The sequence below is a fragment of the Vitis vinifera genome, chromosome 8 (assembly GCF_030704535.1).
Source record: "Vitis vinifera cultivar Pinot Noir 40024 chromosome 8, ASM3070453v1".
Classification (NCBI taxonomy): Eukaryota; Viridiplantae; Streptophyta; class Magnoliopsida; order Vitales; family Vitaceae; genus Vitis; species Vitis vinifera.
The window spans coordinates 10,941,419-10,959,058 of NC_081812.1; the positions used below are offsets into that span (position 1 = coordinate 10,941,419).

The following is a 17,640-nucleotide window of genomic DNA, read 5'->3' on the forward strand; positions in this document are numbered from 1 at the left end:
CTAAGAAATGGATATGCAGTCTCTTTCAAAGAAAATTTTTGTTTTATCTCTGATGTACACGGAACAGAGATAGCAAAAATTAAAATGAATGGAAATAGTTTTTATTTGAAGCTTGATTTAGTTGAAGGTCATGTCTTTAGTGCCAAGATTGATGAGAGTGTTGTTTGGCACAAAAGATATGGTCATTTCAACTTGAAGTCACTGAGGTTCATGCAAGAAGCTGGTATGGTTGAAGACATGCCTGAAATCTCAGTTAATGCTCAAACTTGTGAAAGTTGTGAGCTAGGGAAGCAACAACGACAACCATTCCCTCAAAATATGTCCAAGAGAGCTACTCACAAGCTGGAATTAATCCATTCAGATATTTGTGGACCAATGAGCACAACCTCATTGAGCAACAATGTGTATTTTGCACTATTTATTGATGATTTCAGCAGAATGACTTGGGTTTATTTTCTAAAAACCAAGTCACAAGTGCTCTCTATGTTCAAAAGCTTCAAGAAAATGGTTGAAACTCAAAGTGGCCAGAACGTTAAGGTGCTCAGAACTGATAATGGAGGTGAGTATACCTCAAAAGAATTTAGAGTCTTTTGTCAAGAAGCTGGAATTGTACACCAGCTAACAGCTCCATACTCACCACAGCAGAATGGAGTCTCTGAGAGGAAGAACAGAACCGTGATGGAGATGGCAAGGTGCATGCTATTCGAGAAGAAGCTACCAAAGCTTCTATGGGCTGAAGCAGTCAACACCTCAGTGTATTTGCTTAACAGACTACCAACTAAGTCTGTTCAAAGCAAAACACCAATAGAGGCATGGTCTGGTGTAAAACCTTCTGTCAAGCACCTGAAAGTTTTTGGCTCATTTTGTTATCTTCATGTGCCATCTGTCAAGAGAGGGAAGCTTGATGAAAGAGCTGAGAAAGGTGTCTTTGTTGGTTATGCAGCAGAATCAAAAGGTTACAGAATTTATAGCTTGAGTAGAATGAAAATCGTGATAAGTAGAGATGTGCACTTTGATGAAAACTCCTATTGGAATTGGGACTTGAAGAAAGTTCATAAATGTGATCAAACCACTCCATCTATTCTTGAACCAGCAATAGAAAGTACAATCATTGAAGGTCCACTTGATGTTGAAGCAACTTCAGACACACCAGTGCTTAAGATGAGGCCATTATCTGATGTGTACGAGAGGTGCAATCTTGTACATGCTGAGCCTACATGTTACACGGAAGCTGCAAGATTTCTAGAATGGATTGAGGCCATGAAAGCTGAAATTGATGCTATTGAAAGAAATGGAACCTGGAAGTTGACAGAACTACCTGAAGCTAAGAATGCAATTGGTGTAAAGTGGGTTTTCAGAACTAAATTTAATTCAGATGGTTCAATCTTCAGGCACAAGGCTAGATTGGTTGTGAAGGGTTTTGCTCAAGTTGCTGGAGTGGACTATGGTGATACATTTGCACCAGTAGCCAGACATGACACTATAAGGCTACTACTTGCACTTGCTGGTCAAATGGGATGGAAAGTGTACCATTTAGATGTCAAGTCAGCTTTTCTAAATGGTATACTTCTTGAAGAAATTTATGTTCAACAACCAGAAGGCTTTGAGGTTATTGGCCATGAACACAAAGTGTACAAGCTACATAAGGCTCTCTATGGTTTGAAGCAAGCACCAAGGGCCTGGTATAGCAGAATTGATTCTCATCTGATCCAACTTGGATTTAGGAGGAGTGAAAATGAAGCTACTTTGTATTTGAAACAAAATGATGATGGTTTGCAACTGGTAGTATCACTTTATGTTGATGACATGCTAGTGACCGGAAGCAATGTAAAATTGCTAGCTGATTTCAAAATGGAAATGCAAGATGTATTTGAGATGTCTGACCTTGGCACCATGAACTACTTCCTTGGAATGGAAATATACCAATGCAGCTGGGGTATCTTCATTTCACAAAGAAAATATGCTATGGATATTCTCAAGAAATTCAAGCTAGAATCATGCAAAGAAGTAGCAACTCCGCTGGCACAAAATGAGAAAATTTCAAAGAATGATGGTGAGAAACTTGAGGAACCCTCTGCATATAGAAGCTTGGTGGGCAGCCTACTATACTTGACAGTAACCAGACCTGACTTGATGTTTCCAGCTAGTTTGCTTTCAAGGTTCATGAGTTCACCTAGCAATGTTCACATGGGAGTTGCAAAGAGGGTGCTAAAGTATGTTAAAGGTACAACAAATCTTGGCATTTGGTATTTAAAGACAGGAGGAGTTAAGCTAGATGGTTATGCTGATAGTGATTGGGCAGGAAGTGTTGATGATATGAAGAGCACTTCAGGTTATGCATTTACAATCGGTTCAGGTGTCATATGCTGGAATTCAAGAAAGCAAGAAGTAGTGGCACAATCAACTACAGAAGCTGAGTATATCTCCTTAGCAGCTGCTGCAAATCAAGCAATATGGTTGAGAAAATTGCTTGCTGATTTAGGCTGGGAACAAAGCTCACCAACTGAGCTTTACTGTGACAATAAGTCAGCCATTTCCATTGCTCAAAATCCTGTCCATCATGGCAGAACCAAGCACATAAATGTAAAATTCCACTCCATAAGGGAAGCTGAAAAGAATTCACTTGTTAAGCTGCATTATTGCTCAACTGATGAGCAACTTGCTGACATAATGACTAAAGGACTTCCTAAATCAAGGCTGGAGTTCCTAAGGTTGAAGCTTGGTATGTCCAAGGCAAATCTCAAGGAGGAGTGTTAGAATTTCATGAGAGTTTGCCTTTGAAAATGTCTTAGTTAGACTTAGTCTCTGTTTTGCTATCTCTGTTTTTCAGTTTTTCTGTTAGTAGAAGTAGTCATAGCAGCTGAGAGTTTTTAGCATTTTTAGTTTGGTTGTAAGCCTATAAATAGGCATTCTCTTTGGTGAAATAGTGTGTGTGTCTTTCTCCAACTCAGTACTCTAATATTTTCTGAAAGTTTTAGTTCCTTTCTCCAGATTTTTAACAGTTACTTGAATACTTTTTTCTTGTTTATTTATTTATTTATTAATTTATTCACAGAGTATATATGTGTGTGTACTACAATTTTTAATTACGCCTATTTCTAAGACTCACAATCCTTGATCCACCATTAGTGGAATCTCATTTACACTTACTTAGGAATGTATCACTACAATAATATTCCTTAATATGTTAGTAGTTGGCACATTGGTGGAAGTATGGCATTTCTAATTTTTAGCTGCTTAGTGCATACAAGGTGGTGCCACCTAGATCATCCAATCGACCTTCTCTAGACCCAAATTTGACTTCTTCATGTTCCTGAGTACCTCTTCCCCTCTTCCCAAGATATATCCACTTGGCTAATATTTTAAGGATGAATCAACTCTTATATTTTATTTTATTTTATTTTTAGGATCTATTAAGTTTTTCAAAACTTATGATAAACGTTCTTCTCAAGATGGATTATATGACTTTAAGGAATGTACAGTACATTCAAATTTTTGTTCTTCAGTGGAAGTTGTGATCATATATAAGGTATTTTAGGGTGCACACAACCATCCTTTGATTTTTTCTTTTAGAATCCGACTTTTGAGTAGGCTCTATGGCCTTAGATGAGCTTGTCAACTTTGTTTAAAGATTACAATCTTTCACAAATTTTTTGTCGGATATTTCATCTTTGTTGGACATTTCGCCTTAATTGGGCATGTCGTCTTGATTGGGCATTTCACCTTGGTTGACCCCCTCCCTTTTTTCTGTTTTTTTTCTTTTTTGAATCTTTGAATGATAGAGCATAGAATTTGTTCACCTTTGAATCCATAGTCCTTTGAGAAGCTTTCTTTATGGGTTCACTCTGCCCTCTTATAATGCTTTACTGATCCATAACCTTAAAAAACTGTACTCTAATAGCATTTATGTACACAAATACATGAGTTGAAGTGATAGAGGAGGAAGATACTGACTTGAGAGAAACTTTTTTCGAGGTTGTTGAGTAGTGTTGGTATGGTGTTTTCAATGGAGAGAGCAAGTAGTCTTTCCAAAAAGAATTATGGAGCAAGGAGGGGAGAGTGTGAGGCAGTGGAAGGGCCTTAGGATAGGATAAATGCTTGCTTAGATCGAGCAAGTGGTGCTCTGAAACCATGAAAATATGGTTGGGTGAAATTGAAGCTGTCTCCATTTCGTATAATTGAGAGAATATGTACAAGTTACACCCGGACCTAAATGCTTATAAAATTCTAAAATTACATCCAAGGATCACATTAAAATATATACGTTGATTACAAATATGAAGTTGCTAAAAATGAGTTGATGAAATGTTCAATCCAGGCGACTGTTTCCTTTCAGTTTCAGATTATACATTATGAATGAAACTCTCCATTTTGATTTGAACCCAAAGACCTGCCTAAGAGCAAATGCTGTCAATAGCCTTTAAGACCGTTGGGGGACACCTGAGGTAGAAACGAGTCTTGGCGGCTAGGACTATCCTCTGAATGTCTTGAGCTTTCTTCTCCGGCTGCCCAACTATGCTGTTGAATCACCAATGTTGATACCTTCCCAGTGAAATCCTCTGATGCTAGTATGTCCCCCAGAAATCCCAATTCCGGGTAGTCCATCCAGTCATTTAGTCCATACACCATGGGGGAATTCTCTTCATGGCGTCTGCCAACTAGTATTAGATCAAAAGAGTTCTCCATTGATCGAATTCCACTGCATGTACACACACTGTCCACCACCATCTCCTCCTTGTACAGAGCCTTTTCACTTCCTACCTTTGATACTTTAAACTCGTTGATCATGTCATTATCCATTCTCCTCTCATTTGGATCATGATCATTAATGGTCATCTGTAAGGGTAAGAACCTCACTAGTGTTACAGTAACATTGGGATGTTCAGACATGCGCATTGCATATGCCACTGCCTCACGATCATCGGCTCCGCCTATGAAGAACACGCCAACCCGGAAAAGAGACCAGCTTCCTAGCACAGACTTGGTGACGCGCCAAGCCCCACGATCGATAATGATCCCAACAGAGCAAGGGGCTTTGTCTAGGACCCTGAGATTAACACTCCGAAACTTGGATATATCCTTGGTGTGATCAGTGTTCCATTGCCTGTGGAAAGGGAGGATGATAAGGGAAGCCCTCTTATCAAGAGCCAGTGTGCAAATGTCGTTATGCATGGTTGCATAGGGCGCAATAGAAGTGAAGGGCTGCAATGTGACGATGGAAAGGTTGTTTCTTTCATACATTCTGAAGGCATTGATAATTGGGGTGGGACGATGATCAAAGTGCTTGAAGGGTTGGTGAGCAACAAGCAACGGGGTTGCACGGCCCACAAGCTCAATGAGATGGAGAAGATAAACAGCAATTGGACTCTCTCTAGTGGGGTTTGACATTTCAAGCAGGTTAATGATGTTAGGGACTTGCTCTTCCTGGTGTACGCAGACCAATAACCGGAGCTTAAGTTTGCGTGAGGAGTGCTGTATGGTACGTCTTTTGTCTGCCATATATCTTGTTGAAGGGTCGTAGAGGGTACTAACGAGATGCGACACAATTCCTGTAATGAACATCGCTGTTGTATTCAGAACACTGAAGCATTGGTTATCAATAAACTGCACTCAAAACACCAAAAAAACATACATTCTGTTACCGAAAAGATGAATCAATTTGAATCAGAACTAAGCAAAATTTGTAATTAATTCATACCTTGAGTTGATTCGCGCTGGTGTAAAAGTGAATGTCAAGAATTCCTATACTGTTAAGTATGAGGCTGAGGGTGATTGCGTCTCTGAGAAACATGTCGCAGAGGAAGACACAAGGCAGGATGGTTCCAATAAACTTAGACAAGAAACCAAGCAGGGACATGAGCTCAACTACAAGACAAGTGTGAGGAGTCACTCGGGTCAAGTTTGTTCTCCCACCACACACAATGAAGTAGATAGGCAACATCACGAAAGAAAAGAAGAAATCCAGTCTGTCCACCAAGGTAAATGCTAACGGGGATCCTTCCGGTACTTCCAACCCCAACACCATAGGCCCGAAGAAACCGTGCATTCCCGTGATCTCGCTAATCAATGAACTTCCCAGTACTAGCAGGAAGATGATGCAGTGGTGAAATTCTTTGACGGGTTGACCTTCTGGGGTCTGCTTGATCATCCAAATCAGTATGGGCTTGATGGCCACTCTGGTGAAGATAATCTGAGCGATTCCACTCATAATAATACATAACCATACTCCAAAACCATCGCCATTTAATTGGGACTGCCGTGCAGTAAAAGCAAAAATCAGTGTGGTATAGCTCAAGCCGCCACTGATCATGGAGGAGGACATTGCCAAGCGGCCAAGCTCGGAATTGAGGAGTTTGAGATCCTCTAAGAAGCAAGCAACGCTATGGAACGTGGTAGAAGACACTAGAAGTGAGAGACATTGTACGGATGTTTCAAGTTCATGGTCCATCTTAATGTATCTCTTCAGGATCAAGGAGACGGGTACTGTGAGTAATATTGGGAAAAGATAGGTCGAGAAACCTATTAGCCATGCTTTACTCCCTGAACTTCTGATCATGCCATAGTCCATCTTCACTCCCAGAAGGAACAGGTAGAACATGATTCCGAAAGATGACAGTGTCTCCAACAGGTGTATTATACTAATTGGAAACACCATATCTGCAAAAGCATCAATGCGCCCTATAAATGAGGGGCCTCCAATAATTCCACCCTGTTTCCAAAATATGAGGTAAACAACATGAAGGCAAAATGAGAGCCTCATGGCTATAACCCTATAAGAGAGGATATACAAAAGGAAGGAGGAGCTTGATTACCATGATCTGCCCAACAATGGTGACTTGACTGAAAGGCTTGAGAATGAAGTTGCATCCACTAGTGAGGAGAGAAGCAAATGCAAGCTGAAACAAATAGAGGGGGGTGGTAGCGCGTAAAGGGTTACGATAAAGATATAGGCCTCCAGCGTTTGTGTGTGGCTGGGGAATGCAAATCGCTGTAACATTCTTGGGCTTCATGCCAAATCTGTAAGCGTAGCTTCCATTGTTGGGCGTTGTCAACAGCTCCACTCCAGCAACGAGTTGAGCCTCTGCCATATCTGCAACTCGGGCAGCAGGCAATCATGAAAATTGAGAAATTAGAGGTTCGGGAATAGAAACAGAGTATGAATGTGGCTCAATAATTCTCTCTCTCTCTTTTTCTTTCAATTGTGAAAGAGTTTTTTCTGGGGTATGGTCAATTCGTTCAACTTCATTTTTGTTGCTATGGATGAGAGAAATGCGCGGATGGTCAAATTGTTGTTTTTTTCCTGCAACGTTCTTGCCAGAGTTTGACCCGCTGATAATGATCAACTGGCGGACATGTGGCCTCCCACCTCAAAAAGAATTGGTTCTGCCTCAACTCCTCTGTTTTATATAGCTGTGGCTTATATACTGCAAGCTCTTTAACACAATTAAAGAACTGCCTAAAATTGTGTCAAACGGGTCCAAACACAGCAATTTAGGAGTGCAATTTAATGTGTTTCTTAGAATGAAAAACACATAGCAAAACCCTATCCTTTAAATCAAAGTCCACTCAAAGATGTACAGCAAAATAAAAGTCCCAATGCAATATTGAAGTAACAAGTAATAAGTTTTCCGATCCGTGGTTTTGCAGAGCATGTGTATGGGAAAATTAGGAATGATTATATTCTGAAAAGGAAAAAAAAAATCTTTGTTCGAATTTCTCACAAACCCATCTTCGTAGCCTTGTAGATGGCAATGTGACAAGATCATGTGCATCACCTAATGCTAATGCCTCTCGATCATCGGGTCCTCCATAGAAGACCACACACATGGAGTAACAGCTGGTAATCCAATGCAAATATAGAGCCGGATGGATGTAAGGAATAAGGATCTCCACTGAGCCTGAAGCTTTCTCAAGAATGGTTCTGTTCACTGACTTTATTTTAAGGCTTTGGCAGGAGTTCGTAAAGAAGGAAAGCATTGATGATGTGATCATTAATTCTGGTTGCTTTAGTTGAAGGGCCTTTGTTGAATTTTTGGGTGATGATAAGCAAAGGGGAAGGCACGCCCAACAAGCTCTACCAGGTTTAAAACATTAGACTGCTACGGAGCTTTCTCTGGTGGGATTAGAGGCTTGTAGGAATTTGATCATGGCAGGGAAGTTTTCTGCTTTTGATGAATACGAGCCAGAATTCGAGCTTCAGCATAAAGTTTATAATGCTGGATTGCACTTCTTTTATAAACTATACATTTTCTTTAAGGATATAGGGGACTCTCACTAATGCTGTAACAGCAGCTGAGTGCAGCATTGCCATGATGACCAAAATGCTGAAAGTATCTTCCCTAATCAACTGCACAAGAGAGAGCAAGGCGGCCGAGTTCTGTGTTAATGAGCTTTAAGGTCTATGAGGATGCTAGAAATAACAAGCAAGGAACTCCCAGAGGCTTCAAGGGTTGCAAGAATAGGGAGGGAACTGCTAAGGTAAATGTCCATTTTAACAGTAGCCCTTAGGAGGAAAGCCATCGTTGAGGTTATTAACATTGGGAGGAAGAAAGATGTGAAGGCTATAACGAATGCTAGTGTTTCAGATTTTGCAGTCAAACCCAAGCTGGTCTGCACTCCGGTCAGGAAAGCAAAAACAAAGAAACCGACCAAGTGAAGTACATGAAGCACCAGGGCACCCCTTTGTGAGAAAATCTTGCTTTGGAATTTTTTACTGTCCCAGAAATGAGTGGCCTAAGGCAATTCCATTCTGCAGGTGGACAAAATAATTCTTACATTCTGTGAGAAAAAATATCAAAGTAGGAATCACAAACTTCTGTAATATTATTAGAGGTTGTGTTCTTAGTGCTGTCACATTGCGCAAGCCAGCCATGTGGTTAGAAACAAATGCATGAAATTGAATTAGATGGTGTGGGCATAACAGAAATAAAAGGAGGAAAAATCTTGAGGTTATGATCTTTTTTACAAAGACAAATATGAAACAAGCTTTCTAGGCTTAGTTCTTAATGAAAGTACTGCTTATTTAAGCATAATGTAAAATTTTTAAACCGTTCTTCATATTTTCAATTATTGTTCATGATGCTATACAAAAAACAACTAAAACATCTAAAATTGTTCTTCATATTGTTCTAAAAAATAGTCTATTTTCATGACATATACTTACAAAATTGTTGTTTGTCAAAAGTTTATCAATCGTGTTTTCTAAATTAAAAATATATTTTGAAGAATAGCTTTTCAGCAAATTAAACCTTAATTTTTTTTTGAAATATATCCCAAAGTTGTTTTTAAACAATTTAATTTGCATAATCACGACGAAGGTGTGCAAATTATAGGCCTGAAAAGTAATTTTGGTGAAAATGTTATATAAGGAAATTAATGAGAGCAAAAGTGTTGAGATTCTACCTCTTCATGGTTTGAATTTTGGAATTATGAACTGCAAATTAATTAATTTGGAGGCAGAGGTATGGTTTCAAACTTCCGGGTGTGACATAAGATGCCACACCTCCATGAGCAATCAGCCTATCAGTCTGTGACACATAAGAGAAATTATTTTGCAGCACAACACTCCTTATTCCTTATTATATTGGTTTTGAGTTTTATGATCACAAGAAATACTTCAATTGAATATAAATTTTTACCCAATATTCTTAGATGGTTAATAATGCGGGCAAACTCAATGGACTCCGTTATAGTGATCCTGCTACTGTGAAAAAATATCTAGACGTGTTCAATTGGGTGAAAATTTTTAATTAGAACATACTACTTTGAAATCAGAGTGTTGAAATTAAAAACCACTAGACAGAATAACAAGATGAAAAGGTTTAACATCAGGCAATGTGCATGGGAGAAAAGAAAAAACTCCAAACCCACATGATAAAAGAAGAGCTTGGCTCATCACATCTCACTTAACATCCCGTGCAGGCCATTATTGAAGTTGATGAACATTTGTACATGCTTGAAACGTCTGGTCTTGCTGATTATTTTCCTGAATCTACTACTACTCCTACCTGTTTTTATTTTTTTATTTTTTTTCTTTACAATCTTAGCTTCTTTCTTTAGGCAAGTCAACAGAGATGCCCATCACTCTAGGACCACCCCATTGTTGGAGTTCCGTTAAGATTTGACGAGACTAATTATGCACTTCAAACAGCTTTAACGTACTTGGTTGGTTGATTGATCTCCGCCTACCCAGAACAGTGGAAAACCGAGGAAGACTGAGTAGAGAATTCTCTCTAGTGACTCCTTGAAGAGCACTATACTCCTCCTTTGAGTTTGCTTTTGTAGATTCACAGCCTTGCTGGCTTCTTCTTGTTGCTGAACGTTGAGACACTGCAAGCTGCTGGTGATTATTCACACCATCCCGACCATTTTTGGACGTGGATTTGGTTGACAAAGGTGGGGTTTTTAGGAACAAGCATATGACTGCACAATCATCAGTCTTGCAGCCCGGATATTTAATCTTCCATTCTCGGACTGCACGGTCTACTAACAGCTGAGCTGCCATGGACCGCTTCTTAGCTGAAGCAACTATCCTTGTGACCTCAGAGTTTGATAACACATCCCATACCTGCAAACCAATATCTTTGTTTTAGGAAAGCAGGCTCTTTCACATTAGTTTTCGTATATATCTCACTGAAAAGTTGTATCAAAATTATCATGATTTTCGTTTTTTTTTTTTTTTCATACTCGTTTAGCTGCTGATACCATGAGTTTGAAGATTATTGCATTGACAGGATCTTTCCTTTTTCTTACCCCATCAGATGCTAGGACCACAAACTCGTCCTTGTCTGTTAGCTTTCTGTAAGAAACGTCAGGAATAGAGATAAGGCCGTAGTCTTTCAAGCAGAAGTCTCCAAAAGCCCTTGTCATGGCGAGACCAGGGGAATTTTGATCAGGCATCCATAGTCTATACACCCCAGATTCATCAGGTAAAGCAAATACCCGGCCTTTGCAATTCTTAATTCTTTCAGCTTCACCTGAGAATAACATCAGTTGCAAGACAGAAAAACCAAAGAATGGAGTTACGATTAGAGTGAATTTCTACCCTTAAAAAGCTTTAAAGAGGAGACACCCACTTGGAAGATTTGGTTTCAAGTCTACTGTGAGTTGGACGGGAACGAGTTGGTTTCTGTTTCCTCTAGTGCAAAGAACCGCACGAGAATCCCCCAAGTTGGCAATTATCAAATGGTCCTCCTAAATAATAAAAAAGAAAAAAAAAAAAAACACAAAAGATCATTCTCTTCCAACATGAATTAACATATGTTCTTGAATGCAACTCAAGGGCCAAATAATAACCTGTTTGATTACAGTCACTGCTGTTGTGCCACTGCAGAAGCTGTCAAAAGTGGAATTGGAGCCAAGTTCTTCATCCATCTCTTCAAAGGACTTAATCAAACTGGCCTTCCACAAAGGAAATAGTGGGTACTCAAAATTTTTGTTCTCATGGCTATCTTTGCTATCATCCTTATGGTTGCCATGAACAATATCAGAGTCACATTTGGAGCTATTAGGTAATGATAGCTTAAATGCAGAGGAGAGCCTGGAGGGTAAAATGTCACGTACAAGGCCTGCAACATGGTGCCCTGAGGGACCATGTCCATCCAGCACAGCACAGAAAAACATGCCTTTCTCACCTGAAAAGTCCTGGACATTGCAATTAGAACTTCAGTACAATGCATTAAAATGTAAATAAAGGCTATTCACTCTTCGCTTCCAATTTGACTGGACCAGATTAAGGGTTTTGTCCTAGGCAGAAGAAAGACAACCTTATAGAGTGGTGAAGTGAAAATGAGGGAAAATTGTACACATAATATCAAATGGATATTGTGAGGAACCTGGGAAAAGATCAACCAACAAAATCTAACAGAAAACATGAGACTAGATCGATTATAAAATACATAAAAAAAAAAAAAAAAAAAATTAAAGCAAAGCCTTCCAGTGGCTTATTCATTTACATGTTGAGAACTCATCAGTTCACATACAGAAGAAAAGGACTGTAATCCCATGAGTAACAGCTAGCAAACAAAGTCAAATGATTAGACAGACATTAGAATAAAAACAGATGAAGAAAACGAGAGTGAAGAAATGAATATGTTGTAACAAAATTAGGAATACCTGAACAAAAAAGGGAGAAAAAAAGGAAAATCGGTCTGGAATTTGTTGTTTGAGTGATAACAAACTGGAATGACAGTTACCTCCCAAACAGTCATGGCATCTTGATTGATCCCTTTTCTTCCTCCTTGAGTGAACATTGACGTATACATGGAATTTCCCCCCAACCTAACACGAGACCCTCCATCTTCAACTCGTACATCACCCGCATCTTCAACGTCATCAACCTCTCCCCCCACCACTCCTTCAAACTTCTTTTCCCTGCTGCTACATGCTCCCATTTCTTCCACCCACAAAATGCTCCTCTAAAACCAAGGAAAACCCACCTATATGTATCCAATCAAAACCCAATAACTTTCCGGAAAAACAAACAGGACAGAAGAGAGAGAGATTTTCCCCAGAAATCAGACGAATGAGGAAGCTGCAATGGTGAAGAACTCAAGGTGATGTGTGTGACACAAAGAGGCTAGGAAAGGGCCTTGTTTAAGAGGACAAACCAATGATGATTGATGTCTTTGAGGTGTATAAGAATCCAATGAATATAAGGTTTGAAATTTAAACTCTAGAACAATAAAATATGGCGTGTTATTCTCCTAGTTCCTATCATGAGATGGTCAACGTGTTTGTTCCCCACTAGGAATCCACGACGTGCTCATCATCTCTCATTTCTCAACCCGTGTGCATGTAACAATCGCATGTTATCATCAATTTAAGAAACTTGTGGTGAAGAAAACGTAGGCAAAATGGAAATTCACATTTTATATGATAATATATTTAATAAACAGTTTCATATTTTTAATAAAAAGATGATCTACTTTCTTTATGAAAATCGATTCTTAGTTTTAACAAGATTTTAAATGGTGATTGGTGCTTATGATTAAGTTAAAATTGAGCTGATTATATTGGCAAATGTGAGTGGCTAAATTGAGACTTGAGGATGATTTTCCTCAAATATCTTATTTGAATCCATCGCCTTTAATTTTCAATTCGAGAAAACCCATTTGAATCTTCTTCCTCTTCTTCAAAATTCTTATCAAATAAACAAATTCAATATAATCCAAAATTTTGGAAGTCCATCTCAAACTTTATCCCAAAAAATAGAAGAAGGAATTTAGATGAAGATAAGGAATGAAAAATTCAAATTAGGAGGAAAGAACTAATCAATGGTTAGTTGGTAGTTGTTGTCAAGGAGGAATAGAAGAAACCCCAATCAATGGGAGAAAACAACACTACAACCGATTCTGCACATAAATCAATAGAAAACCTACTATAATCCAAAAATCACATGCAGGCTCAGAGAAAAACGAAGCCTACTAATCTACAAATAAAGAGCTAGTGCTAATTTAGAAGAAATCCAAACATTAATTAACCACCAAATGCATGGTGGTTCAACCATCAAAATTCATTGTTTGAAGATGAAGATGAAGTTAAAAATGGGCGAGAAGATGAAAATGGCAAAAATATAAATTCGAGAATGAAAAACTTCAAAGACAAAACCCACTAATATACCATCAGATGAATACAAGGGGAGGAAATGAGGGCGGGGTCGGAAGAGATAAGAAAAACTCGAGACATGATGATTTGAGATATAACAAAGTGTTGTAGGGATGATGAACACCATGTGCTATGGTATAAAAATTAGTCCAAATTTTTCTAAAGGTCTTTGCAGAAATGGTGGAAAAGGCCATTAGCTTTTTTTCTCTTTTAAGGAAAAACCCAAATCATAGGTGATGTACAAAAGATACATTAGGGTTTCAATGGAGAAAGATAAAGATATTAAGCTTTGGTAAGTATAATTAGATTATTTACTTAAAAAGGGACCAACATGATTAGAGGTTGTAGGTTTAGAAATGGATGAGGGAAGAGGGAAGTTCTCCAAGAAACGCGTGCGATGTCCATGGCATGTTACAGAGCTCATTGTGATATAATAATATTAATACCAGTGTAGACTGATTCTCGAATATTGAAGCTTTATAATCATGGTCATAGTTTATGATGAGAAATGGGGCCTAAGCCTAACTGTCTGTGTCTCCGACTCTCCGTCTCTCTAATAATTTGGTTGTTAAGGACCCAAGTTTAATCTGACACCAATGCTACTTTCACATATCCAGATATCCTTCACCTCCTTTTCTTCTCTTCTTCCCTCTTTCCCTTTCATTCCATGGATAGTTCTAACTTCTAACCACCGTTAGATTGCCTGTTATATCCGATTCCTACCTGGGTCGGCATTATTTTTTCTTACTACTTTTATATCTTCCCAAAGAGGGAAGGAATCCAAGATGCAAAGTCATACAAAGAAATAAGAAGGGAAGGAAAAAGAAGTGTTGTACCATTGCACCAGAAAATGGAGCCCAACCAAAATTTTTACGACCATACAACTCCATCACCCACTCTTACCAACCCCTTAACACTCCATGAATTGGAAATGGTTTACAATGTCCAAAAAGGTTTAGCCCCCAGCACCCAGGACCGCAAATTGAAGCATTAGGGTTCAAAGTCTATATAGGCTCGGGATTCTCTTTGTTTATTCGAAGTTAAAAAGAAAGAGTTTGGAAAATAAAATACAAATGGTCTGCAATAATACAACCCAAAGGCCAAGTTGATACCTACAGAGCAAGCCTCGTCAACTCCTATCCTTTGCCTTCCCCACACATACACACCATTGTAAGCAATACCCATCCAAATACAGTCCTCCATCACTTCCTTCAATGCAAGTCCAACATATCAGCTCCAAACTTAATTGTTAGCCCCACATGCCGCCTTAGAAGAAAAACGAAGCAAATATCATACAAATCATTTAAGATCTAACTCAAAAACTCAAAATGCATGCAAACTTGAACCTTTATTTAGCAGATACATAATTCATGACTAAAGCTTCTTTCAAACCCTTCTCATCTCTACTTGCACTTAAGCTGAAAGAAATGGAAATTTTTTAACTAACCTTACAAATAAAAGAAATTGGTGAATATTTAAATTATTAAAATTAAAAAAAAGAAAAAAAAAAAAAAGGGCAAATAGAATGCTTCCACTTTCCACTGTGAAAATCAGGAACAGGCCTCCTCGAGGGGAAAAGCAAAAGCAAGAAATGGAACAGGATCATGTATGGAGTGTTGTTACCAGTCACCACCACTGATGAACAAGAACTCCACTGTTTCTGAGATTAGAGAACAGATCCAAGCATTGGTCATACGTTTTCTGATACTTGGAACTCCTCTCACCTGGGCAGCATCTCTGCCACCTGTTATAGTGGCATTCCAGAAATATCTCATCAATCAAACAAATAGCACCTGTTTCAAACAACCTTGGAATCAAATCAAATTCTGTCCCTTCCACATCCATCTTCATCACCACAAAATCTCTCTCCGACACGCTGTTCTTCAACCAGTTTGCAAAATCAAATCCCTCAATCTGATCCACTACTGCATCCGAACTGGCGGACGATTGCCCAGGTTGAATCCGACCCATTCCTCGGCCTTTTTCCACGTCCTTATGACCCGGGTCTTGATTAATCTCGAAGGACAATGTCTCATTCCTCACCCATGCAGCATAGGGCAAAAGAGTGACCCTTTTCTTCAACTTGTACTCGTCATGAAAGGTTTTATCAGCCTCAATTGCATAAACTTCGAAGGTCTTATTCTGCTTTGGGTATTGTTTCCTGAACCAGCTCCCTATACTGGAGCCGTAACTCCTTGCTCCAACATCAATATACACATACCTCTGCTTAAAGCTTATATCCGCCATTGAGGGAAGATACTTTATGTTCTTAATATTCCTTTTCAGAGTAATCCATGGCTTCAATGGCTCCTCTGGAATCAATGGCTCAGCTTTCCGGAACAACTCTTTTTTATGTCCCGGAACAGAGCACTTATTCACAGAATTGCTATGAGACTTCGGCGTCCCATGGCTAAGAATTCCAGGTTCTTTTTTCAAAACAATCTCACGTATGTAAGGCATCGACGAATCCATGCCGTCTAGTTCCCTTGTTTTCACTACTTTGCAGCAATTGAATAAATCAACAAATGAATTGAAACTATACTCATCTTTAGTCTTTGTATGAACCACCAAAAACCCTTCGGGTTTAAGGGTCCGCGCTATCTCGGAAGCGAAATCGAGCGGTCGCATCACCTTATCGAACGCTCCGCCGCCGGAGAACACGAAGTCGAAGGTGTCGTCGTCGAACGGCTGGCGAGAGGGGAGAGCGGACACTACCAATGGTGGGGATTTCTTCTTCGCTGTGCCGATAGCGTCCACAACGCCGATCTCCCTCAATGCAAACACATCTTGCCCAGCTGAAGTTTCTACGCACAGCGATTTCGAATTCGGCGTGAGGTAGCCATCGACGATCAGATCTTGGAACACAGACGAGTAAAACTGCACCGCCTTGCGCCAGCCTTTGCTGGTCCAGAGATCAACGCGGCTTGGCGCCGCAAAAGTAGATCGGGCGGCGTCTTTGACAACAATGGCCGAGGCCCCAATTTTTCCGGCTCCAGGAAGGTTAAAACTTTCGGGCAAAGAGAAGAAGCAGAAGTCACCCAAATCGCACGACTCCCCTCGAATGGTCACAACGTAAGCAAAACGAACACCAACCACCAGAACACCAAACAAAAGCACTCGCACCATCATATTCCTCATAAAGCTGGGCTTCCCTGCAGAAGGCTCCATGGCTACAAATGAATAACCCCCTAAAAAACTGAAAGAAACGTATCAAACCCAAACTGTAACCCTAATCCTAACCCTAGCGAGAGCAGAATCGAGCAGAGGTATGGTTGGCGCCGACTAAGGTTCTGGAAGATGGAGAGTTGCAGAGAGGAAAATAGAGAGAAAAGGAAGGGACAAAAGGGAAAAACATGGTGGAAAAGGAGTAAGATTTGTAGAAGGACAGAGGCGATCTCATGGAGCTTTGCAATGCTGTGTGGCCATTCCTCACAGATTCCTTAAGAGTTTTTACTTGGTTTGCTGGATTCTAGGGGAGAGACTACTTTCAGAGAAGAGGAGACATCCACGCCGAAGAATGATAAAAGCAAAAACAACCGCGTCCTCCCTCTACCCAAAGTGGCTTAGCCCCAGTCGACGCGGACGCCCGTGGCATCTTTACTTTTGTTTGCCACTCGTTTCTCTCCAAATATCAAGGCTGCCACTCCGGAGTCCGGATAGACATTAATGTTTTTGTTATATTTGATTTTTGAAACGTTGGAAGGAGAAAAATAAAAATAACACACGTAACCAATATATAATAAAAATCATACTTTTTTTCGTTATCTAATAAGGAGTCTTAAACGAAAAAGAATAAAATTTCTTTTTCATCTTTTGGATTATAAAGAGGATGTTTTTTTTTTTTAACATTTTCCCTTTTTTTTTACTATAGTATAATAATATTTGTTAAAGAATTAAGTTATTAAGGAATATACGAATTGATTAATATTTTGTTTCTTTTTATGAGCCAAAATTACCATAAAAGGGGTATTTTTCTAAATAAAGATAAAAAACAATTCAAAAAATAGGAAAATTTATATTTAATTCTAATTTTTG

The 17,640-nt window shown here is 39.3% G+C and overlaps 3 protein-coding genes across 3 annotated transcripts; all 3 read right to left on the minus strand.

The window, feature by feature from the left end:
• Window positions 1-4,410: 4,410 nt before the first annotated feature.
• Window positions 4,411-7,088, minus strand: LOC100853937 (cation/H(+) antiporter 15). Its single transcript, XM_003632549.4, has 3 exons — window positions 6,813-7,088; window positions 5,699-6,709; window positions 4,411-5,604 (listed from the first exon to the last, which is right to left on the minus strand). The coding sequence occupies exons 1-3, from the start codon at window positions 7,086-7,088 to the stop codon at window positions 4,411-4,413; spliced, it is 2,481 nt and encodes an 826-aa protein (XP_003632597.1).
• A 2,783-nt stretch (window positions 7,089-9,871) lies between these two features.
• On the minus strand, window positions 9,872-12,915 carry LOC100256885 (probable protein phosphatase 2C 65). Its single transcript, XM_002264864.5, has 5 exons — window positions 12,195-12,915; window positions 11,296-11,643; window positions 11,076-11,193; window positions 10,753-10,976; window positions 9,872-10,567 (listed from the first exon to the last, which is right to left on the minus strand). The coding sequence occupies exons 1-5, from the start codon at window positions 12,390-12,392 to the stop codon at window positions 10,130-10,132; spliced, it is 1,326 nt and encodes a 441-aa protein (XP_002264900.2). The 5' UTR covers window positions 12,393-12,915; the 3' UTR covers window positions 9,872-10,129.
• A 2,019-nt stretch (window positions 12,916-14,934) lies between these two features.
• On the minus strand, window positions 14,935-17,272 carry LOC100263765 (uncharacterized). The gene has a single exon (XM_002264903.5). The coding sequence runs from the start codon at window positions 16,771-16,773 to the stop codon at window positions 15,232-15,234; it is 1,542 nt and encodes a 513-aa protein (XP_002264939.1). The 5' UTR covers window positions 16,774-17,272; the 3' UTR covers window positions 14,935-15,231.
• Between the last annotated feature and the right edge of the window lie 368 nt (window positions 17,273-17,640).

What these genes read in the sequence shown, in the direction of transcription:
- LOC100256885 (XM_002264864.5), bottom strand. Translation starts at nt 12,392, where the DNA reads ATGGGAGCATGTAGCAGCAGGGAAAAGAAGTTTGAAGGAGTGGTGGGG. An exon ending in ATGCCATGACTGTTTGGGAG is followed by an intron (nt 11,644 to 12,194) that starts GTAACTGTCATT and finishes TGCAATGTCCAG; the next exon opens with GACTTTTCAGGTGAGAAAGG. An exon ending in CTTGAAACCAAATCTTCCAA is followed by an intron (nt 10,977 to 11,075) that starts GTGGGTGTCTCC and finishes TGTTATTCTCAG; the next exon opens with GTGAAGCTGAAAGAATTAAG.
- LOC100853937 (XM_003632549.4), bottom strand. Translation starts at nt 7,088, where the DNA reads ATGGCAGAGGCTCAACTCGTTGCTGGAGTGGAGCTGTTGACAACGCCC. An exon ending in CCATTGTTGGGCAGATCATG is followed by an intron (nt 6,710 to 6,812) that starts GTAATCAAGCTC and finishes TTTTGGAAACAG; the next exon opens with GGTGGAATTATTGGAGGCCC. An exon ending in CCAGCGCGAATCAACTCAAG is followed by an intron (nt 5,605 to 5,698) that starts GTATGAATTAAT and finishes TTTTGAGTGCAG; the next exon opens with TTTATTGATAACCAATGCTT.
- LOC100263765 (XM_002264903.5), bottom strand. Translation starts at nt 16,773, where the DNA reads ATGGAGCCTTCTGCAGGGAAGCCCAGCTTTATGAGGAATATGATGGTG.